The sequence below is a fragment of the Eubalaena glacialis genome, chromosome 15, assembly GCF_028564815.1.
Source record: "Eubalaena glacialis isolate mEubGla1 chromosome 15, mEubGla1.1.hap2.+ XY, whole genome shotgun sequence".
Taxonomy (NCBI): domain Eukaryota; kingdom Metazoa; phylum Chordata; class Mammalia; order Artiodactyla; family Balaenidae; genus Eubalaena; species Eubalaena glacialis.
In genome coordinates this window covers 25,094,393-25,118,037 of record NC_083730.1, presented here as the reverse complement: position 1 = coordinate 25,118,037, position 23,645 = coordinate 25,094,393, and the positions used below count along the sequence as shown (strand labels likewise).

At 40.5% G+C, this 23,645-nt stretch overlaps 2 protein-coding genes, 1 long non-coding RNA gene and 2 other non-coding genes across 11 annotated transcripts in view; 3 read left to right on the top strand and 2 right to left on the bottom strand.

Moving 5' to 3' along the window:
• Positions 1 to 2,465, bottom strand: part of ACAA2 (acetyl-CoA acyltransferase 2) — a 49,382-nt gene extending 46,917 nt beyond the window's left edge. The window contains exon 1 of one of the 2 annotated variants that reach the window (XM_061168928.1): positions 2,314 to 2,465. In XM_061168928.1, coding sequence (XP_061024911.1) covers positions 2,314 to 2,362 — 49 coding nt within the window. In that variant the 5' untranslated portion in view covers positions 2,363 to 2,465. The remainder of the gene's footprint in view (positions 1 to 2,313) is intronic. The other variant, XM_061168929.1, reaches the window with a different exon arrangement.
• LOC133074951 (uncharacterized) lies at positions 1,986 to 23,544 on the top strand. 5 transcript variants are annotated; one of them, XR_009697297.1, is made up of 5 exons: positions 1,986 to 2,080; positions 2,529 to 2,736; positions 8,017 to 8,082; positions 11,038 to 11,187; positions 22,757 to 23,544. It is a non-coding gene; the product is annotated as an uncharacterized LOC133074951 (long non-coding RNA). The 5 variants fall into 5 exon arrangements; XR_009697298.1 differs by lacking the exon at positions 22,757 to 23,544 and adding an exon at positions 13,285 to 13,469; XR_009697299.1 differs by lacking the exon at positions 1,986 to 2,080 and adding an exon at positions 2,103 to 2,193.
• On the top strand, positions 3,037 to 3,177 carry LOC133076018 (small Cajal body-specific RNA 17). The gene has a single exon (XR_009697444.1). It is a non-coding gene; the product is annotated as a small Cajal body-specific RNA 17 (non-coding RNA).
• LOC133076072 (small Cajal body-specific RNA 18) lies at positions 3,255 to 3,337 on the top strand. Its single transcript, XR_009697482.1, has one exon. It is a non-coding gene; the product is annotated as a small Cajal body-specific RNA 18 (non-coding RNA).
• MYO5B (myosin VB) overlaps positions 16,700 to 23,645 on the bottom strand; it is a 372,781-nt gene continuing 365,835 nt past the window's right edge. For both annotated transcript variants that reach the window (XM_061168927.1, XM_061168926.1), the window contains exons 37-39: positions 22,979 to 23,153; positions 21,563 to 21,643; positions 16,700 to 17,050 (exon numbers count right to left, since the gene is read on the bottom strand). In XM_061168927.1, coding sequence (XP_061024910.1) covers positions 16,898 to 17,050; positions 21,563 to 21,643; positions 22,979 to 23,153 — 409 coding nt within the window. In that variant the 3' untranslated portion in view covers positions 16,700 to 16,897. The remainder of the gene's footprint in view (positions 17,051 to 21,562; positions 21,644 to 22,978; positions 23,154 to 23,645) is intronic.

Below are 23,645 nucleotides of genomic sequence, written 5' to 3'. Positions count from 1 at the left end.
TAAAGATTTTTACTGAGAGACAATGAAAAGACATATTAATCCAGAGCACAGTGAGTCAGAAATGCCAGGAAAGGGCCTGGCAATGCGGCAGATGTGACCACAGAGGAAAAATAACACTAGCAGAGAAAGAGGAATTCTGCCTTCCTTTCCATTACATTGTTAGGCAAATATTTACTCATTTAATTACAGCAACTGCAGACAGCAACCAAAGCTAACAAGGAAAACTGCTGCTTCTGTATCCACTTCAGTTTCAGGATTAATCTGGCAGCTCCCTGACCCCCGCCTGCCCACCTCACCTGCCTTGAAGGGTTGCGCAAACATTCCCAGCAAAGCTAAGGAGCAGTAAGAGAGTTAATATTTGTTGAGTGCAACCCTTCTACCAAGCCCTGGGATTGGTGCTAATAAAAACCCGGGGTATTGGTTCTACAGAAATCTGATAAATTAATGGCAATCTTTACCAAAGTCAATTATGCTCCCAATCAAATGTGTCCTTTTCCCCACAAGAATCAGTCGCACGTTCTCTCTTACCCACTAGTCCTGCAAGCACCTAGTATGCTACTTGAGAGAAGTACGTATCTGTAATGTTTTCTAACTAACCAATAACAATCAAGACACTAACTACCATTAGAGACAAGCCATTCTACCTTTCTGGACATCAGTAAAACAGGGAAACATTCCCTGTAAAACAGTTTACAGTTTCCCTGTGAAACAGGGAAATGGATAAAAATACAATCACTAACTTTTACACCATAGTGAATGGTACCCCAAATTTATAAACTTCATACTGCCTTAATGCAGGTGTTGATGTACATCCTTTCCCCTTACTGGGTTCATAGTTTTCATCAAATTTTCAAAGGGGTCTGTATTAAAATAAAGTGGTCAGAACCACTGATAAATTCTTATACAGAGAAATCAATAAAAATATAATTTCCTTTTAAAGATAGCTCATGACCATGCAGCTTTTAAATAATTTGAGTTTTCTGAATACCTCATCTAAAAAAAAATCAATATGCTGCTTTATTAAATTCAGAATTGGAAAAAGCACTGACAAATTAAATTCTCTTGTCTCAGAATACCTATTTCTCACTTGAACTGTTCACATGTCATTTTGGCTCTTCTGAGCTCCAGATCCCCCTAACCAACTGCCTATCTGATATCTGCACTTGAGCACCTCAATATTCTCTTACAAATCTATCCCTTCCCCAGTTTTCCTCACTCCATAAGGAGTATCATCATGAACACAATTCCTCAAACCAGAAACCTGGTCATTCTTGACATTTCCTTCTCATTGACCTGCCACATCCAACCTATCACCAACTTGTCAATTCCAACTCCAAATCTATCTCAAATCATTCCTCCCCCTTTTCCCCAACTCCACTGCCCCCCACTTGAGTCAAAACCATCATTTGATGTTGCCTGGACCTTTGCAATAGATTCTTAAATGCTCTTAAATTCTCCTCCTTGCTACATAGGCAGCCTCATAGCCCTGAGGAAATGGGGGCAGATTGGATATCAGATCCTGTTATTCTACTTTAAGGCAGGAGATTGCCTTCTTTTGAATTTAGAATAAAACCCCGCCTCCTTCACAGAGCCCACAGGGCCCTGGACCACCAGAATGTTGGTTCTTAGACAGACCCTGCCAAGTGTTTTTCTGCCCGGGGCTTTGATATATAAAGTGTTCCATCTGAAGGTTCTTCAAAGGACACAGAAAGTAAGGATGAGCTTTCATCCTTATTCCACTGACTGCGACCATTTGTTATGAAAAGGGAGTTTACATATTTTTTTTAAGTTAATAACTGTAGAATTTATGTACTCAATGACTGCACTCTTCTGGGGTCACTCGAAAGAATAGAAGGGAAAGGGATTAAGGAAAGTTCTCCAACAGATCGCCACCAAGCACTGTGGGGGAACAGAGATCCCCTGCCGACTCCAAGACAACATTCCTTCCTTCCCCCAAGCCCCGCCCACCCTCTGACCAAGTCCGAGGCCGCCGGCCTCGTGGGAGAGGCACCCCTCCGCCCCAGGCCGCCTCGTGCGTATAGCGCCGGCCCAGTCTTGCAAACAGCTAACCTCGAACTAGGTGAGTCACTACCGCGCAAAGGCAAATGACCTTCAAGGTCAGAAGCAAGCAAACCGTGGTCTCAACTCTCAGCTGTTAGTTGCAGGGAGATCACTGTCGCTAGTGCCTGACAAGTATGTTTTCTCCTGAACCCAAACAGTGCTTTCGGGTTGGGGTTTTATCAAGGCCCCTTTACCGCCTAGGAGGCCTCGACTCCCCGCCGAGACCGGGCCCTTCCGCACCCCCCCACCAACCAGGGGCGAGAGAGGCGAGGCTGCAGCGGTCACCTCGGAGCAGGGCCATGGCGGCGGGCGGCGGCGGGCGGCAGCGCAGCGGTCCTCCTCCGCGACGCTGACGTACCGCCCCGGGCACCCGGACTTTAAGCGCGAGGGGCGGTGCCAGCTTGGCCTCGGCCGCGCCTTTTTACCTACTTCGTGCGGCCGAGCCAGGGCTCTCTCTGTTTTGGCAGGACGCGGCCCTCTGCGCCACCCCGTGGGAACCAAGGGTACCAAAACCTCCTGGGGCGACCGGCCTTGGACAAGAGAACGTTCCTCGCAAGCGGATGTTTTTCCTCATATCGCTGTTTTTAAAGACTTTGTCTCCCAATCAAGAGAATGATTTGACTCTACCCTGTCCATCCTATCCCCGGCCTCTATACGCCCCGCTACCCCCAACAGGTAATTAACGTGCCTCTTCATCCTCACTCCTGAATTTTCTTAAACGTGTGACCAGGCGACCGAAAAGTGTGGAACTGGTTTGAAGGAGGTGGGTTGCGGCCGGGCGCTGCCGGCGGACCGGATGTCGAGTGGGGAAGGCTCGGAAGACGGCGGGAGGGGATTGGCTGAGCGACTCCCGCAGGCTGGGGAGAGCGGCTGCGCAGACCAGGGGCAGAGGCCTAGACTGCGGGGCTGGCGAGGGGGACAGGCCCGGGGAGGTTGGCAGGGGAGGAGTGTAGCGAGTGGCGTAGGGCAGGGGCGCCCCCGGGTCCACGATGCAGCTCCGGATGAAGCCGCAGTATTTTCCTTATATGATCGGGCCCCATGGCTGGCGGCGCCGCTGGCGGAGCCTGAGAGGATTATGAAAACTTGTCAGGCGAAATGGGGCCAGGGAACCGGGGGCTGGGAGATTAGGGTGAGCCGGTTAGGCTACGGATGAGGGAGGTTAGGGATGCCTCTGCCGCTGTAACTGTGAGCCCTGGTCGATGATGACGTGACCACTGCGCAATCTGAGTTCTGGGAACCAGGTGATAGAGTGTGTGCTGAGAACGGACTGAGACCGGGCGAGCAGGAGGCGACCCGGGCAGAAAAGGGGCAGATCCCCAGCGCCAGGGCTCGGAGGCTGGCCAGGCTGCCTCTGGCTTGATTCGCGTGGTCGGTGTGGTGTGCTCCAAGGACAAAGAACAAGATAAACTAAAAGGGCCAACATCGCCGGAACAGAGAGTTACCAGGCCCTTATCACTCTGTTATGCAGCAACCATTGCAACATCTCTGAGCTTTCCCAAACAGCATGCCTTGCTCCTTTTCCATACCATATACAGAAAGGTATTCATCCCACTGGAAACATGCAGATCCTACCCAATCAGCGGGTGACTCAGAAGTCCCTTTGTTCTTTGGCTATAAAAACATACAAGCAAGGTATATGCCCAGTAGTGGGATTACTGGCTCGGATCAGCTCGGTGCTTTGTGACCACCTAGAGGGGTGGGATAGGGAGGGTGGGAGGGAGGGATACGCAAGAGGGAAGAGATATGGGGATATATGTATATGTATAACTGATTCACTTTGTTATAAAGCAGAAACTAACACACCCTTGTAAAGCAGTTACACTCCAATAAAGATGTTAAAACAAACAAACAAACAAAAAAACAGACAAGCAACCCATGCTCAGGGTCGGCTTTCCCTGGCTACCAGGAGGTCGGCCAGCTGTTCTTGCAGCGACCCTTCTCTTTAATAAACTCTATCTTCCTTACATTCTGCCTTGTGTCTGGAAATTCTTTTCCAACGCGCTGGGACCACACAGTTGGAAAGGGGTGGTGGGAGGCACTGAGGTGTTCTGTGAGCTGTCAGGCAATGCCCACCCTGGAATCCTGCTTTTTTTCAAATGCGTTAGTGGCCCTCTCACATTGTGTTTGTTTGTTTAATTTTATTTATTTATTTATTTATTTTTGTCTGCGTTGGGTCTTCGTTGCTGTGCGCGGGCTTTTTCTCTAGTTGCAGCGAGCAGGGGCTACTCTTCGTTGCGGTGCGCGGGCTTCTCACTGCGGTGGCTTCTCTTGTTGCGGAGCATGGGCTCTAGGAGCGTGGGCTTCAGTAGTTGCGGCACACGGGCTCAGTAGTTGTGGCTCACAGGCTCTAGAGCACAGGCTCAGTAGTTGTGGTGCACGGGCTTAGTTGCTCCGCAGCATGTGGGATCTTCCTGGACCAGTGCTCAAACCCATGTCCCCTGCATTGGCAGGTGGATTCTTAACCACTGCGCCACCAGGGAAGTCCCTATTTGTTTGTTTTATAGTCCAAAGTTTTTATTATGAAAACTTTCGAACACACAGGAAAGTGGAAAGACTTCTACAATGAACACCCATATATTCACCACCTGTATTCTACAGTTGTTAACATTTTGCCATATTTGCTGTATCACGTCCCTCCATCTGTTCTTCCATCAAACCATCTTTTTTTTTTTTTTTTAAATGCAGATCTTAGTACACTTCACCCAGAAATACTGTGACTCATGTTAGGAGGTCAGTATTTGTTTACAATTCTTTTAAGGCAAAATTTCCATGGGGTCAAATGTACAAATCTTAAATTGGATGAATTTCACAAGTGCATACACTCTTTTAACCCAAACTACTCTCAGCTTTCAAAGTATAATTTAGAACATGTCCGTCATTACAGAAAATTCCTTCATTTCCCTTTTGTTCTCCCAGTTATCCACTGTTCCCTTTTACTCACCATCTATTGTAATTTGACCCTCTGGTTTATTCCTTTTCTTTCTTCTGTTGCTTTGATTTGAGCAAATCCAGGAAATTGACAGTCGTCAATTCAATACATGAGTTCCAAGGCTATTAACTTTAAAAAATATGTATACTCCTTTTTCACAAGAAGTGTATATAGTCAGTGGAATTTGGACTTGGAATAAATCAAAGCTTCCCACATACCCGATGATTTTTTTTCACCTTCATATTCTGGATGATGAGCAAAGAGCATACTAAAATAAAAGCTACCATCTATGAGCACTGTGTGCCCACCACGCACCAGGCACTTATGTATGCTGTTTATAATTCATATACTCGGGCAATATGATAATTGTTATATAAAACAGAATAACATACAATTCATATAACATCAGACAAACCCAAATTAAGGAACATTCTGCAACCCCATGAAATAGGTAAGAGTTTTTCCTTTCTCATTTTATAAATGAGGAAGCTTAGACCCAGAGAAACCAAAGAATTTGCCAAGGCCTAGATTTGCTGAATTATAGGTTTGAACTCTGGATTCTCAGAAGCTCAAGGCCCATGTTGTTTGTCCAGGGCTTATGGCATGTGGAACATAGAAGCGGAGGTAGAAAAAGAGACAGGTATCATTAACTAAGGTATATGTTATAGAAAACAGGAAAGGAGGTGAATGTTAATCTTCCTCGGTGGAAGAAATAAAGTAGTTGAAACCTTGGTAAAAGTAACATACTTGCATATGGTGGCTTGGATTAGAAGATTTATTTGCTTTTTTTGGCAGGGGAAGGATCTGGGGGTATGAGGTAAAGTGTGGTTTCAGGTAGGTGGAGAAGTGAGGCAATGTGTCACTACTAGATACTCAGCCTTTCTCAACCATGGCTCCTACAGAAAATGATTTGAATGATTATTTTCTTAATTCTTCCAAGGATGGTACAGAGCTGGTACCGTTAGAGCATTAGAACTTGATTTATGTTTGAAAGCTAGTAACATAATAAAATTGAAACCAAAATGGAACTCATTAGGTGAACCAAAACCAACACATTTTCTCTCAAGCTGACACTCAATAAACTTAAGCCAGTCAAATGTGTGTTTTGTAATGAAGAAAATAAAAATCAGAAAACGTGCAGTGAATTATGCGTAAGTGTGAGATACAGTGGTGGAGGAAATAAACAGATCTTTAAAAGTTATGGGTTTTTCCATTAAAACTTTCTAATAGTCCAAATGCAGAGTAATTGCATTTGCTCTGTAGAACTACTGATAAGGGTATTAGTGTTCTTCAATAAGAGAAAAAGGCAGGTTCTATTCAATTTGCCCCCCATATATTTATTAAGAAAAGTTAAGATACCATCACTCTAAGTATCACAGTTTCCCACTCAATACCTTACAGATCACCAGCAGCAAGTCTTTCCAAATTTCCTAAGTTTTTTGTAATTAAAAATGTCATGAAAATGGATGGATTTTGAAAACCATTGGGTAAAAGTTTTACATATATAAAAAACATGTAAATCTATGTAAAGATATTTACATAATCTCAAAGTATCATGAAGAGGAAAAGTTATCCATACACTAGAGAAATCTTGTATTACCTTGACCAAGTGACCAAGCTTAACATTACCATTAATGGGACAAACTGACATCATGCACCCTCTGGATACACTGAGGACACAACCTCACTTATGTAGGATTTCTCCAAAAAAAGTCTGACTTGAATCTAATCATAAGGAAACAATCAGACAAATCCAGATTGAGGAACATTCTGCAAAATAACTGACCTGAACTCTTAAAAAAATGTCAATGTTGTGAAAAACAAAAAAGGCCGGGAATGTATTAGATTAGTGTTAGATTAGAGGAGATATGTGACATTTGAATGTAACATGGGATCTTTAATTGGAAACTGGATTTAAAAACAACAACTCTAAAGAACAAAATTGGGACAGTTGTGGGAACTTTCTATAAATTGCATGAGATGGTAGCATTGACATTACTTTTCCTGATTATGTTAATTGTATTGTAGATATGGCAGAGATTGTCCTTTGTTCTTAGGAGGTACACACTGAAATATTTAGAGGTGAAGAGTCATGATGCTGCAACTAATTACCAAATGACTCAAAAAATGCATACAACTAAACCGGCAGAGAAAGAGAGATAGCAGATACGGCAAAGTATTACCAATTAGGGAACCTAAAGGTAGAGCATACGGTTGTTCATTGCTCTATTTTGACAACTCTTCAGTAGTTATTTAACTTTTCAAAATAAAAATTGGGAGGAAAAGTATCTTTCAATAAAGATGCAAAATTACCAGAAATAATTATAATTAGTTCTTTTCATGTTTAACCATATATAACCAAGTATATATTGTATAACACTAAATATCTATATCAAAATTAGTTATTTTATAATTCTTAAAATCTAGACATGGGCCCTCGTGAGATGTAAATGTTCTAAGACATTTAGCTCTCAGTATTTTTAGAAATGCTCTGTTATCTTTTCTTTCTGTAATTATTTTTTTGAAAAAAAAAAAGAGTAGATCAGCGTTAAGACTGGAAATCAATGAATCCATTGTAAATCTGTAAATTCTTATGTTAAGATTTCAGAAATAACCAGCCTCAGCCCTATCTTCTACGTTTTGTGGATAATTTTCCTGTGCTTAAACTTCCTATAATACTCAAAATTAATGGTAGCTTATGCAGCAATGGCTTTAGAAGTTTCAGTAACAGAAACTGGGAAAATTGGTGGAGTTGGTAGGGGCTAGGACAATGTTAACAAATGAGTAGAGTTTTCCCTCTATATCTTAGGGAATGGTTACAGGAGGATACCAAAATCAAGTCCCTTCTCTAAAATGACATGGTATTTGGATATAACCTACACACATTCTCCTTTAAGCAATCTCTGGATTATAGTACCTTATACAATGTAAATTCTATGTAAATAGTTGCTGGTGCATAGAAAATTCAAGTTTTGCTTTTGGAACTTACTGGAAAAAAATTTTTTTCAAATATTTTTGATTTGCAGTTGATTGCATCCATGGACACAGAACCCAAGGATACAGAGGGCCTTGAATTTGAATAAATGAGACAGGTGAGTTTGCTAATCTTGAGTAGTTGGGCAAGTTATGTATGTGCTCATTGTTAATCTAACTGCTTTGGTGATAACTTCAAATTTTGTTAATTAAGAAGCAGTTATTACCTTGGATGTGGTTTTGTCCTTATAACAAATACCTACTCTACAGAAAGTTCGAGTTGCCAAACAAGAACAGCAGAAATGAAATATAGACAGAAAATAACACAGACACTGATTTGCTGAACTTATTTTAAGTTTACCCCAGGTCTAGGTGTGTTCCAAATAGCTTAAGATATTGTCACAAACCTAAGTGAAGGATATATACAGTTGACCCTTGAACAGCATGAGTTTGAGCTGCACGGGTTCATTAATACACAGATTTTTTTCAATAGTAAATACTACTGTACTACATGAGCAGAGGTTGGTTGGAACCTCCCATATGGAGGAACTGAGCATATGGAGGGCTGTCTATAAATTATATACAGACTTTTGACTGTATGGAGGGTGGGCTCTCCTACCCCGCATTCAAGGGTCAAGTGTATTTGTCTTTGTTCCTCTACCTGTTTGAAGGTTATTTGCAGTGTCTATATCCTTACTAAGCCTTAGAATTTTATTTAGTAATACAGGCATACCTCATTTTATTCTGCTTCACTTTATTGCATTTTTTTGGTTTGTTTTTAATTGAGTCTGTGGCAACCCTACTTGGAGCAAGTCTACTGGTGCCATTTTTCCAACAGCATTTGCTCACTTTGTGTCTCTGCATCACATTTTGGCAATTCTTACAATATTTCAAATTTTTTCATGATTATTATATTTGTTATGGTGATCTGTGATCAGTGATCTTTGCTGGTACTACTGTAATTGTTTTGGGGTGCCACAAACCGCGCCCATATCAGATGGCAAACAATCGATTATGTTGTGTGTGTTCTGACTGCTCCACTGGCTGGCTGTTCCCCTGTCTCTCTCCCTCTCCTCAGGTCTCCCTATTCCCTGAGACACAGCAGTATTGAAATTAGGCCAATTCATAACCCTGCAGTGGCCTCTTAAGTGCTCAAGTGAAAGGAAGAGTCACACATCTCTCACATTATATCAAACGCTAGAAATGATGAAACTTAGTGAGGAAGGCATGTGGAAAGCCAAGATAGGCTGAAAGCTAGGCCTTTTGCAAACATTTAGCCAAGTTGTGAATGAAAAGGAAAAGTTCTTGAAGGAAATTGAAAGTGGTACTCCAGTGAACACACAATGATAAGAAAGCAAAACAGCCTATCACTGATACAGAATTTTTCATGGTCTGGATAGAAGATGGAACCTGTCACAACATTCCCTTAAGCCAAAACCTGGTCCAGAGCAAGGCCCTAACTCTCTTCAATTCTGTGAAGGCTGAGAGAGGCGAGGAAGCTGCAGAAGAAAAGTTTGAAGCTAGCAGAGGTTGGCTCATGAGGTTTAAGGAAAGCTGTCTTTATAACATCAAAGTGCAAGGTGAAGCAGCAAGTGCTGATGTAGTAGCTGCAGCAAGTTATCCAGAATCTAGCTAAGATAATTAATGAGGGTGGTTAGACTAAACAACAAATTTTCAATGCAGACAAAACAGCTGTCTATTGGAAGAGGATGCCATCTAGGACTTTCATAGCCAGAGAGGAAAAGTCAATGCCTGAGTTCAAAGCTTCGAAGGACAGGCTGACTATCTTGTTAGGGGCCAATGGAGCTGGTGACTTGAAGTTGAAGCCAATCCTCACTTACCTTTCTGAAAATCTTAGGATCCTTAAGAATTATGCTAAATCTACTTTGCCTGTGCTCTATAAATGGAACAACAAGCCTGGATTACAGCACATCTGTTTACCACATGGTTTTCTGAATATTTTAAGCCCATTGTTGGGACCTCCTGCTCAGAAAAAAAGATTGCTTTCAAAATATGACTGCTCATTGACAAAGCACCTGGTCACCCAAGAGCTCTGATGGAGAGGTACAATGAGATTTATGTTGTTTTCATGCCTGCTAACACAACATCCATTGTGCAGCCCATGGATCAAGGAGTCATTTTGACTTTCAAGTCATTGTTTAAGACATACATTTTGTAAGGCTATAGCTGCCATACATAGTGATTTGAGAAGATTAACTCTAATTTTGAAAGATGTTCTACTGTGGGTAAAATGCTATCAAACATCATTGCATGCTACGAGAAATCGTTCGTGAAAGGAAGAGTCAATAGATGTGGCAACTTCATTGTTGTCTTTTTTTTTTTTCTTTAATTTTATTTATTTATTTATTTTTATACAGCAGGTTCTTATTAGTTCTCTATTTTATACATATTAGTGTATATATGTCAATCAGAATTGCTGCAGCCACCCAACCTTCAGCAACTACCACACTGATCAGTCAGTAGCCATCAATATTGAGGCAAGACCCTCCACCAGCAAAAAGATTAAGACTCGCTGAAGGTTCAGATGATGGTTAGCATTTTTAAGCAATAAAGTATTTTTAGATTAAGATATGTACATTGTTTTTTTAGGCATAATGCTATTGCACACTTCAGTATAGTGGAAACATAACTTTTATATGCACTGGGAAACCAACAAATTCATGTTACTCACTTTATTGTGATATTCACTTTATTGCAGTGGTCTGCAACCAAACTGGCAGTATCTCCAAACTGGCAGTACCTGCCATAGCCTGTATAACCTGAGGTGTAACCATGCAGGCCCCTATTGGTCCTTCCCTGGACAGACCCGCCCCCTACCCCCACCCCCACATCCTCCACCTGCCTCTTGTTGGTAGAAAAACTTTAACCGCCTAGGCCTTCCCTGAGTTCCAAAGAGCAAACTTAATCAGAGAATGAGAAAATGCAGAAACAAAGGAAAACAGTCAAGACAAAAATAATAACAGTTTAGCCATTAAACAAAGTCAAGGACCTTTAGTTCCTCCTCAAGGGCTATACATAATATTCTGAGCCAAGTCCTTTGAGCTGTTTTGCAGATACTGAAACCGCCACCAGGTGGGAGAAGTTAACTGCGTGCTGCCCACAAGCACATAGACCCCAGACCAGCTGGAACCAGAAGGTTGGTGATGTTGACTCCTGATTACCTCACCACCAACCAGTCAGAAGAATGTCTAGGAGCAGATCAGGTAACCTGAGACCCTCTGCCTCACCCTGTCTTTCAAAGCCTTTCCCTGAAATCCATCTGGAGTTCAGGTTTCTTGAGCATTAGCCACCCATACTCCTTGCTTAGCCCTGCAGTACACTGCACTTTCCTTCCCCACGGCCCTTGTTGGTAGATTGGCTTTACTGTGTGCAGGCGAGCGGACCCAAGTTTGGTTCAGTAACAGTACCTCCTTGGTTCTAAGTTTACCCTGCAAAATGCTAATATTGGTGGAAGGGGACAACACTGTGTTGATGCCCTTCAGCCAAACGCCTCCTGGCACACACCTGTCTGTGAACAGGTTGGGTTTAATGCTGTTGCAACAGGAAGTCTGCACATCAAGGGCACACCTTAGGGAAGCGAGGGGAAGCTCAGTGAGAGGGTGTTGGACGTTGGGCTTTGGTTAGGTGATTTGGGGAGTGCAGAGATGCAGAGGTTCACTCTGGATTGGGTGCTGTTCAGAAGTAGGGTCAAGTCTTTGATTAGCTATTTCAGCATGATCCTATCCAGAAGATTGGAGCTAGACTAAAGCTGCAACTGGTGAAGAAGCTGCAGTCACCCATTAGCTGGGAGAGGGGTGTTTGGTATCGTGTAGTTTGCACAGAGATCTTGTGTTTGTGTGTGTTTAGACAAAACTGTGAAGTAGTCTTGTGTTGGCTCCCTTCATTAGTCAGTGAGCTTGTCTGATGTGGTTTTGTAAGATTGTGTGCAGAAGGAGATCACCGGGGCCTAGCTGGGAGCACCAGGCCAGCTTCTGCCACCACCCAGACCTACCTCTAAGTGTCAGACCAGGACCCAGATGTTGGCTGCTTTGTTCTTTCTCAGCTGTTACTAGATACGTGTATGTTGTCTGAAATTTGGCTCTTGGCACACAGTTTTCCTGTTGAGGTCCTGAAGATAGGCCCTAACCTCTCTGGGAATGAGGTGGAGGCTTTCCTGAAGAGAGGTTACTCTTCCACCAGCCACCCAGAAGTTTGTCCATTCTTAGGTTGGAAGTTGGGTTCCAGAGGTAACTTTTCAGCTGATCAGTATGTTGTGAACACATTTCTGTATCATGAAATATTTCAATAGGGTTCCCTAATGATGGGTGTTTAAGGGCACCTTCCCTGGAGATGTCTTATTCTGTACATTTGGGTGAGGTTGGTTATGTGAATTTTTAAAAAGATTTCCAGGTGATTTTTGTGTGTGTTCCTCTAGGTAATAAACAGTCTACCAACGTTTCCATACAAATGTTCAGTTTCTAGGCTCTCTGTTCTGCTCCAATGGTCAAATTTTCTATCTTTGTGCCAGTTCCACTCATCTGAATTACTAAAGTTTTATAGTAAGTCTTGGTACGTATTAGGGAAAGCTTTCCCTCTTTGTCTTGAGGAGACTCTTCCTTATCCTTGGGCCTCTGCTCTTCCATATAAATTTTAGAATTAGCTTGTCAATTTTCACCAAAAAAAACTGTAGTGAGATGGATTTTAATCTATAGACAACTTGGGGACAATTGACATTTTTGTGGTATGGAGTCTTCTTATCTGTGAAATATATTTCTCCAATTTTTAAATGTTATTGTTAATGTTTTTCACTTATATATAAGATCCTCCATACAGATCTTGTAAATATTTTCCCCACTGATTTGTAATGCCACCTCTACCATTTACAAAGTTATACATATGAGTCTATCTCTGGGCTCTCTGTCCTATTCCATTGATCCACTACACCAAAACTGCCTTGCTTGAATTGTGTAGCTCAGTAAGTCTTATTTTATAGGGAAAGTTTCTCTCTACCCCCAACTTGCAGGCTGTAGTTTGCCAAACCCTGGTTTAAATGATCATGAAGCATCTTTGAATATAGGCCCCTGAATAGTTTATTAAGCATTAAAAATTAACTTTTCAGCCAATGTGTAGTTACAGAGTTTTAAATTTCATTTAAATGTCACACCACTTTTTTTTTCAAAAGTATTTATTTTCACAAATTTTTATCCACAGCTGAATATTACAGTAACTAATACAAGCAATTTATAAACAAAGGTGTAGTTTACAGATTTGCTCAAAGTGGAAAAATATTTTTATTAGTAGTATTTCTTCTCCATTGTTAGATTCACTCCTGAATATGATGTGATCCCCTTCAGTGAAGCAGTCCTTCATCCATACATCAGTTGGGAGCAAAATGTTATATTCAAATCTGGATTATTCTGATACTGTATCACTTTAGAAAGTAGTTTAAATTCATTTTTGATTGGCCCCCTTTATTAAAATTAGAAATTTTTTTAGGAAAAACAATCTTTAGTATCTAATAACCTTTATAATAAGAAAAAAGTGTTGCTGAAGCTTAAAAAAAAAAAAAAAAGAAAAAAGTCCTATGGCATTGGCATCAACCTCTAATTTTCTATACTCCCTAATTTGCTATGGTACCGATGTGTACAAAAAGTGAATTATGGCTACTTGGGTCATGCAGCAAATAATTTGAGAAACTGCAGAGAAATATACTATGAGGAAAATCTACAGTGTCCTGCCCTATGCTGTCATATTTTAGTAACTGTTTAGTCATTTGGCATTATACAAGTGCTTCAACTTAGGATGCCCTTGGTGCCTTAGAATGAATGAAAACAATTAAATTTACTGTATGTAAAAGAAATGGATTCTAATGTATTTGTTACTATAATCTTAATGCATTAAGTGAAGCTCTAAGTAAATATTTGATGAATTGATGGTAGCAGTGTTAATTTTTTCTAAGTTTTCCAAGTTCCTCGTTTTGTCTGTTTTGTTTTTACAAAAGCTTTAAAATTTAGTACAGGAAAGGGAAGAAACTCCTATTGACATGCTTCATAAAAAGGGGGGAAAAGCCTATTTTCCTTTGGGTCTGATCTGCTTGCTGGGTACCATAAGTCTAACTGCAGCTGTGATGGCACAGGGAGAATGTAGGTGATATGCATGTAGGGGATGTGTTTGTCAGCCTCAGCAACGAACACACATTACTCTAGGTAAACAGATAGGTCCCATATAATACTTAAAATACAAATTGTTTAATCTAAGTATTTGATTCTTAAGTAATCTTTAAAATGCTTCTCATGTTTCAAAAGACAGATCAAAACACCACCAGGATGTTATGTTGAACATGAAAATTCTTCCCACAGAAACACTTATTTCAGAGAATTGATGTCAGTTACCTTAGTAACTGCTAAAGGCACATAGTGAGAAAAGTGTCAACTAAATTTTAAATATTAAAATATAAAGACAGATATCTGGTTTAGAATTCAAAACTTTACGTTGAATTAAGTTATTTAAATTAAAAGTCATTATTGATTTCATGAAGCTGGAAAATGAATTGAACTTTTAAAAAAAATGCAAAGAAGAAAAATGCTAACATGTTAAAGATGCTTCTTCCAGTCTCCAAGTGTTACATTAAATAGGGCAGATCTAAACATTAAGTAACTGATTACTGTATTCCTTTATTCCTGGTGTCTATAAAAGAGTACTTGTTTTTTAAGTATATATAGATTAAGTACAGCTCCAGTGAAATACCTTTACCTTTGGAAGAGGAGAACTAAACCTGCATTTCTTAGGTTAAGTAGAGGACTATTCACAAGGTTCCCCCACCCCATTTATTCTACTTGCCAAGCTTTTATTCAGTGAGTCCTTGGCACCCAGTGATTAACCAGTGACAGCAGAGGCAGTAACCCAGAGGGATGGAGAGAATGAGGGTGTAAGACAGCACGTAGGGGCAGGAAGCCGTTGCGTTTATAGAATCACTGCTTTTTACACCCCTTAGCACGCTAACAAGGCATTTTTGGTTCTCGAAGATTAAGAACAGGCCTTACGTGAAGCCAAGTTTTAAACTAAAGTGCAGTAAAAAGCAAGTTACACATAATAAAGAACTTTAAAAAGAGGCAGCCCATGGACTCAACTGGTTTAGACTGGCCTTTCAAAGCTGGTCAGCATGTGGGTTGTTGAAGGGTGTAGTCAGGGATGTCATATCATGTAACTCTAGCTGGGGAGGAAGGGAAAGGCACAGCTCTGTGCGGACGCCTGAGAGAAGCCGGGACGTGCAATGTGGAGGTCGAGGGGATCATGCCGACGACTCGATGACTCGGGTTGGGACGTGCTGGGCAGCGGCCTTCGCCCGGGGGCTGTGCCTCGTCCTGCCCAGAGGGCGAGGAGAGTTCCACACACAGGATTGTTTAGGGCTCGGAGTGTGTTGTGTTTCCAAGAGCCTTTTAAGCTGAGAGGCTGAGTAAGAGAAGGTGGCGGGTTATGGGGGCTCTACTTGTACTCTGCGGAGAAATGTTTTCTTCTTGATGCAACATAGGGGCTCTTCTATGATTTGCAAACACCATCTGTTCCTGTCATGGGAGCAGCATACTGTTATCTACCAGAAATATGAAAAAAATAGCAAAAGATTGTAAACAACATGTAGGATTTTCTAATTGAGTGCTTGCTTTAGAAGAGACAAAAAATTATAAAAGTAGCAAACACATAAAATTCATTAATATTATCATTGAATATTCTTTAAATCCTTATTTCAAAGCAGACATATTTACAGTTTTTTGTGGTAAATTTGAAAAGTGTTGAAAATAACCTGAAAAGGGAAAGTTGACATAAGCTTCTCTCCCTTTAAAAAGAACACACACACACACAAACACCCAAAAGTTTTGGATAATAATTTAATAATACCTGAACTGATTTTTAAAAAAGGCTTTTCAAATAGTCTGATCCTCAAGATGAAGTTTGTTTTCCTTACTCTTTTAGTTATCTGGAATTACTAGCGCATTGTGTAATGTTCTTTTTGGAGGTATAATGGCAATAAGGGATTAAAGGCTTTTATATTGACTTGTTTGGTTTTTAATCTGTAAATAAGACTTGTTATTCTTTTCTAACATTTAACTTACATAGATTTTTGTGAAAGTTTTGTTGACTCAGGAAGTGCATGGATTAGCATTGGAAATGTAAAGAATATCTTTCTATTTATTTGCTCACATTTTACGTTTGGGACTGCAGCATTTTTAGCGTAATTCTTCCGTAAATTCACAACTACACAAGTGGGTTTGAGTATGTTAGGGACTGAGTCTTCTAATTTTATTTCAGAAACCAATAATCAAACTGTTTAGTCTGGAGGTCAATTACACCATTGTCTCTGCATCACCAGGCATTAAAAAATGTCTTTGGGAAACTTCTCAGAAGGCCCAGGTCTATATATTTGTCCTCAAAACATCTCCCCATAAACCCATCCACACCTACAGTTTGTTGACGGGGGGAAATGTCACTCACTATATGACAGTGTCATGGTTATTAGTACCATTATTTGTTAAAAGTCCTCTGAAGGCAGTTTATGTGACTTACATATGTTTAATATCATTTTACTTTGGGCATTCTCCAGCTATGTGCAAAGATCAAAACTAGGCAGTTTCCATTTTATAGACTGGCATCTTTTATATGGCCCATGGGGACTGCTTGGTGGCTGTAGATCATGATGCATATTTGTTTAGACCGAAATCATACTTTAAAAAACTCGTCCATATTTCAAGTGTTTTTATTCTGAGCAGTAGGTACAAAATATAATAACAGATGTGTCTTATTCTGTATAGTTCACTCTGCACAGGTTCTCAACCTCTGATGTGGTCTACTTTTATAGATTTAACAGATCCTTAAATTCACTTTACTGTATACTTCCTTCTTGCTCTCACTGGCAATCGAGCTTTGGCACGTGCATTTTCAGACTTCATTGAGGAACTCCAGATTGAGACACGCTGGAATGTGGATTGAGTCCATGGTCAGAGAAGATGGATTAAATGGGAACAAAACGGGAAACATGTGCTTGAAGTCTAACAGCAGGTGCTGAGGGTCATTCCGCTCTTGCAGTTGTGCCTGTGGGGAAGAATAAGATGACGTAAAATACTTCCTATGCCTAAAAATAGCCAGTTTTGGTGAATTCACAAAAATGAATCACAGGAATATTTCTGTTACAATAACTGGGTAGGACTTCAGGAGAATGTGGTCTCCCTCACCCTGAGGTATTTAGCAGGGAGCGAAGCTCTGGTTTAGGCTTGTTGGAGATCATATGACTTCAACTCCTCTCCCAATTCTAGCATTCTTTAAAAATTTTCCATCTAAGGGAGACTAGAAAAATATAGTTCAGGTGCAAATCATGTGGCGAGGCAGTATGGTGAAGTGGTTAAGGCCATGGGCTCTGGAGGCAGATAACCTGAGCTCTAATCCTGGCACCACCCTGGGTGAGTTCCTGAACCTCTCTCTGCCTCAGTTTCCTCATCTGTAAAAAGGAATGGGGAGACTGACATCACACAAAATGACAGAGCAGGAACCTCTAGGAGTCAGTCCCTCCACTGAAGCAACCACTGAGCTAGAAAAAAGCAATTGGCATCAACTATCTTGTAACTCTGGAACCTGATGGGACACTTACAACAACCAGGAGAGTGCCTGATGAAGGGAGAGCCTGCTGATCTTTGCTAAGAGATCAGTGTGCATCAGCTACCATCCCCCATTCTCCAGCCCCACCGCAGCTGTAGGGATAGCAACCCACAGTCCTGGAGCAGCTGGCTGGTGCCAGGGTAGGCAGTGAGATCTTGTCTTTCAAAAATCTGGGGTTGTGCACTTTGGTTGGTCTGGCAGTTCCCTGAAGGACTGGCACAGATGCCTGCCTTGATTTTGGCTCTCTTGGGATGCAGTGGCTCCCTCCAGCAGCATCAATTGGAAGATTTAAAGGGACAGAGCCCATCTCCTTTTCCCTTTATTTGGAGCCAGACATAGGAAAAGTATAATAACTAAAATGAAAATTTTCATTTAGTTCACTAAAGGGGTCTAACAGCAGACTTGAGCAGGCAGAAGAAATGACCAGTGAAACTGAAGAGAAAGCAATTGAAATTCTTCAGTTTGAGGAGTGGACAGAAAAAAGGGTGAATAAAAGTGAACAGAGCCTGAGGGACCTGTGGGACACCATAAAGTGTACCAACATATACATCATAAGAGTCCCAGAAAGAAAGGGACAGCAAACTATTGGAAGAAATAGTGGCTGGATTCCCAAATCTGATGAAAGATATATTTATCTCTCTATATATCTCCAAGAAGCTCAACAAACTCCAAGCAGAATAAACTCAAAAAGATTCACACTGAGACACATTATAGTCAAATTATCAAACCCCAATGACAAAGAAAGAATCCTGAGAGCAGCAAGAGAGAAGTGACTCATCACATAACAAGGTATCCTCAATAAGAGCAAAAGTGGATTTCTTATCAGAAACCATGGAAGCTAGAAGGCAGTGGGGTGATATATTTGAAGTCCTGAAATTTCTTCTTTCTGTCAACCAAGAATTCTATATCTGGCAAAACTATCTTTCAAGAATGAAGAATTACAGTCAGCCTTCTGTATCCATGGGTTCTGCATTTGTAGATTGAACCAACCATGGATCAAAAATATTTTTAAAATTTCAGAAAGTTCCAAAAAGTAAAACTTGGATTTGATACATGCTGGCAACTATTTACATAGCATTTACATTGTATTAGGTACTATAAGTAATCTAGAGATGATTTAAAGTGTACAGAGGATGTGCATAGGTTACATGCAAATACTATGCCATTTTATATAAATGACTTGAGCATCCACAGGTTTTGGTACCCATGGAGGTTCTAGAACCAATCCCCCACAGATACTGAGGGACAACTAAGTCATTTCCAGATAAACAAAAGCAGAAGGAGCTGGTTACCAGTAACTAAAGAAAGTCCTTAGGCTGAAATGAAACGACATTAGACAGTAACTCAAAGCCATAAGAAATCAAGCCATAAGAAGAAATAAAGAACACTGGTACAGCTAACAACATAGGTAAATGTAAAAGCCAGCATTATACTATTGGTTTGTAGCACCTTTTCTTCTTGTATGATTTATACAAATGCAGAAAATAATTATAAATCTCTGTTAATGGGTACACATGTATAACAGATGTGATCTGTGACAATAACAATATAAAGGCAGAGGGATGGAGATGTATAGCAGCAGAGTATTTGTGCACTATTGAAACTAAGTTGGTATTATTTAAACTAGGTCGTTATCAGTTGAACATGTTAATAGTGATCACCACAGTAACCACTAAGAAAATAACTAAAAAATATACAGAAAAGGAAAGTAGGGAATCAAAATGATACACTTGCTACAAGAAACAAACACACAAAAAGGCAGTGATGGAAGAATTGAAAAACACAAAACATAAAAGACATCCAGAAAACAAGTAGCTAAATGGCATAAGTAAATCCTTTATCAGTAATACTTTAAATGTAAACTTAAAGGCAATTAAAAGGCAGAGATTGGCAGAATGGATTGAAAAAACATGATCCATCTATATGCTATCTACAAGAGACTCACTTTAGACACACAAAAAGATTGAAAGTAAAAGTTTGAAAAAAGACATTCCAAGTAATCAGAAAAGAGCTGAAATGGCTATATTATTGTCATACAAAATATACTTTAAATAAAAAAAGTCTACAAAAGACAAAGGAGGACATTATATATCCGTAAAAGGCTCAATCTATCAAGAATATATACGAGTTACAAATATACATGCACCTAGCAACAGAGCTCGAAATACATGAAACAAGAATGGACAGAATTAAAGGGAGAAATAGTTCTACAATAATAGTTGGACACTTCAATACCCCATTTTCAATAATGGATAGAACAAACCATATGGAAGATCAACAGCAAACAGCGGCCAAAGAACACCACTATAAACCAGTTAGACTTAACAAACAGATACATGACCAATTTGGAGTTATCCCCAGAATGCAAGGGTGGTTCAACATACAAAAATACAAGACTGATATTCCTTTGTATGTATATACCTCATGCATTGCTGGTGGGAATCCTTTGGTGTGTTTAACAATCCCCTTAAATTTACATTCTTATAGGTCAGCATATTCTGTCCTCACCACCCAAGCAAATGGTTTGCTTTAATAAGCAACTTGTATTTATCCTACATAAGGTTCAAGTACAGGAGGATGGCATGGATTGTCCGAGCCTTTCCTCTGAGCACTGTCTAGGGAGACACAGAACATAAAACACTAGCAAGAAAAACCAAACCAAACCAAACCAAAAAACCATTTTTTGAAAGAATTGCTGGACATGGGAATTGACTGCTAAGGAAAACTCAGAATCTGACTGTACATGTCTCCAGAGAATATCTGACCAACTTCTATTGTCTTTTTCCTACTTCCTTAATTCAAACCCAAGTCTGACTTGGCTCATTCTTTGACCTTTGGCCTGAACTCTTCTCGTAAACAGTGCGAATTTATAAGCAGTTACAGCTCTCCCTCTAATGTATGTTTCAGATATTTAAAGACAAAAAAGACCTTCGAAATCTGCACTTTGTGTAAATTCTCAACTCTCCATAAAAACAGTAGCGGGTCAGAGAACTCAATGGCTTCTGTCATCAGTCTTTTCAGCAGCTGACTATACAATATCCGTGTTGGTGACTCTCTGCCTGCTTCTCTGTGATCCAAATCTTTAATAAACCACTGCATTTCCCCCACTGCCTTTAAGAGAACACCCTCCCTTGATCTTCAGCCTCTATTCTCTACTTATACACGGCGCTCAAGTTAATTTATTCTTTTCCTGCCTCTTCCTCTGATTACTTTTCCCCATTTCTTTTTATCCTTGTTTCATATTGACAATTACTTCACTGGCTAAAGAGGTTGTTTAAAAGTTTGAGAAAGTATTAGGTCTCCTCAAAATGTTACCCACATATACTAATGGGAGAACTGCTCCTCGTGTTTTGAGTAATCTTGATGTGACTCATCATTTACATGCTGTCCGCTACAGCGCCCACAAAGGTTAGGCGCTCAGCCCAGATCACCTAGGGCTCAGCTTCGGCAGCTCATCTCTATGTAAAAATTCGCATACTCTTAAGACAGATTTAAATAATCATTTCCCTGAAATGTTTTCTTTCAAGCATATTCCTAAGGGCAAATATTGTAAGCCTTAAGAGTCAAGATTTAAGAGTTCAACTTGTTTTCTGAAGAGTATTTCTTAGTTCCGTTTGTGGGTAGGGTTGATATTCTGCTTACTTTGTTAATTTCATTTTGTGCTATAGTTTAGTAACACGGTAGTGGCAAATGACATACTTAGACAATGTCTAAAATCTGAGAGGCAGAGATGATTAAAGTTCAGTCTTCTGTGTATATATGATAAGTTATTCATGGGTGGTGTGGCTCATATTTACCTAAAGAGAACACCTAAAAATGTAAGGTCTTCTAGAATATAAGGTAACCAGTATTTCATTAATAAAGAGAAGCAAGGTTAAAATCTAAACTACCAATTCTTTTATTTGTTTTAGACTAGGACTTTATAACATTGATTAATATTTTAAAACTCACCTGGATTGTTCGTATAAAGGCCACTGTTACCCGTTCTTCAAATTCATTCAGGGGAGTATAAAGGTTCAAAATTTTGACAATCTGTTGGAATAAAAACAAAAGTTTAGCACAGAGCTAAATGAACATAAGACAACTTTTGAATTTTAAAGAACATATGACATTGGCACAGGAGGACACTTCGCTTTAGGCAAGATCCACAGTTTAGATACAGCTGGACTGATGTTTAGGGGTCTACATTTAGTAAACTAGAGTCCAGAAGCTCTGCCTGGAAGATCTGAGCTCTCTTACCCCATTCCTCTCTCCCGTATACCCGCTCACCCCGCCCCCTATGCTCCATGGCTTATAAAGTAATGAGGATTTTAGGAAACTGCTGCCTGAAGCACTCAGCCTCTTATCCACAAGTAATTTAAAGGTTTCATTAAAAGAGTCCTGGGTATCTTACCTTATATAACAAAGGTCTTAACAAAGCCTTCCTACCTCCCCCCACCCCCAAAATCACTTACGAAGGAACAGCTTTTACTCCTGTCTAAATGGAAGCTAATCCTTTGTCTGCTACCAACTGTCTGGGGGAAGTAGCCTGCCCAGGGGCAGAGCGATGCCAGTTGCAGTCTAGAAGTAAACTTGTGAAAGCAAAATTTTAAAAAGTTTCAAAACTTTCAGTACACTTGTAGAAGGAAGCAGTTTTCCTAAGAGTTTGGGATTTCATCTCTTAGTAGTTAGTGGAGGAGGTAAGGAAATGTATGTTTACTTTGCAATGCTAAGTTTGGATTTTGCTGTTCTTTAGGTGCTGGGCAGAGAGAAGGTGCATGATTTAATTTGGAAAATCTGATTTCCTCGTGCTGGTCTCATTTTGCACTACCACCTTGTGGCGTGCCCATTTCTAAATAGGCACATTCATGATGGAGGGCAAGATCACCTGTGTGTGGACAAGATTTATCTTTTTACAGACTGATAATATCTCTGCAACTGAGTCCTAGTACAAATACAATTTTGAGGGGAAAAGGAAAGGAACATTTAAATGCCTCTAGGTTCTCATTGACTTTATTTAAAATAATGTAAATGGATGCTAAGTGAAAACAGGACCAATTTAAATTTCTAGGTGAGAGACATTCCAGAATTCATGGTAAGCGTTTAAAAAAGTTTGTGCCTAAGCTTGACGTTTTGTGGGTTGACTACCTTATCTTTCTACCTAAGCAAGAGACACCAGAGAGTTACTGGGAAACCGTGGCATCTTGTTTCACAGACCGAAGTAGCCTTTGGTTCATCCAGGAACATCCCATCCTCTGGACCTTCAGGACTGTATCATTGGGAGCAGAAAGGGCCAGGAGTGCCACACTAAGAAACAACCACCGGCAGGAACAGACTTGAAATGGAAGCTGGGCTTGCTCTGAGGCCCTCGGCTGACAGTGACCACACCTGCTGGGTGCTGAGGGCGGTGCACAGGGAGCAGATGGCATCTGCATCTTCGGGGCTTTTCTTCTTTAACTGCAGGAGCTGGGCTGCTTGGATCAGGGGTTCCATGGTCTCAGCAACTTCCCTCTGGTGCAGGTTTCTTCCCCGAAGCCACTCCTCCAGCTGACTTATATTGTACCTTAGACACAGGAAGAGTGAGCTCTGTTAAACCTGGCCTCCTACTTCACTGGGAAGAGCTCACCTCTTGTGTTTATTTTGCAGGCCAGCTGCCATTAGTATTGTCATTCTCCTCATCTTAATTGTCTCACATGGGCAAAAGCGTGAAAAGTAGCTGGCACTCAATAACTTTTTGTGAAATGAGTGGGTGCTTAAAATCAAGCCAAGATGAAGTACCTAAAGTGTCTGTACTAAGTTAATGAGCAAAAAAGGCATTAACTATATTGAATTAAAACAACATTTAACATTCGCAAACATGTTTGTACTTCTCTGTGAGCCTTCATGCCTCTTAAGTCATTAATTTTTCTCTCTGACCTATCCACATCATATTTACAATCTTTATATTAAAGTATGTAAATGTGTTTAAGCTCGGAACTAATTTGTTTACCAGGTCACCATCTCAGTGTGTGATGCATTTCACCAACCAATAAGAAGGTGATGGATTTGAGTCACA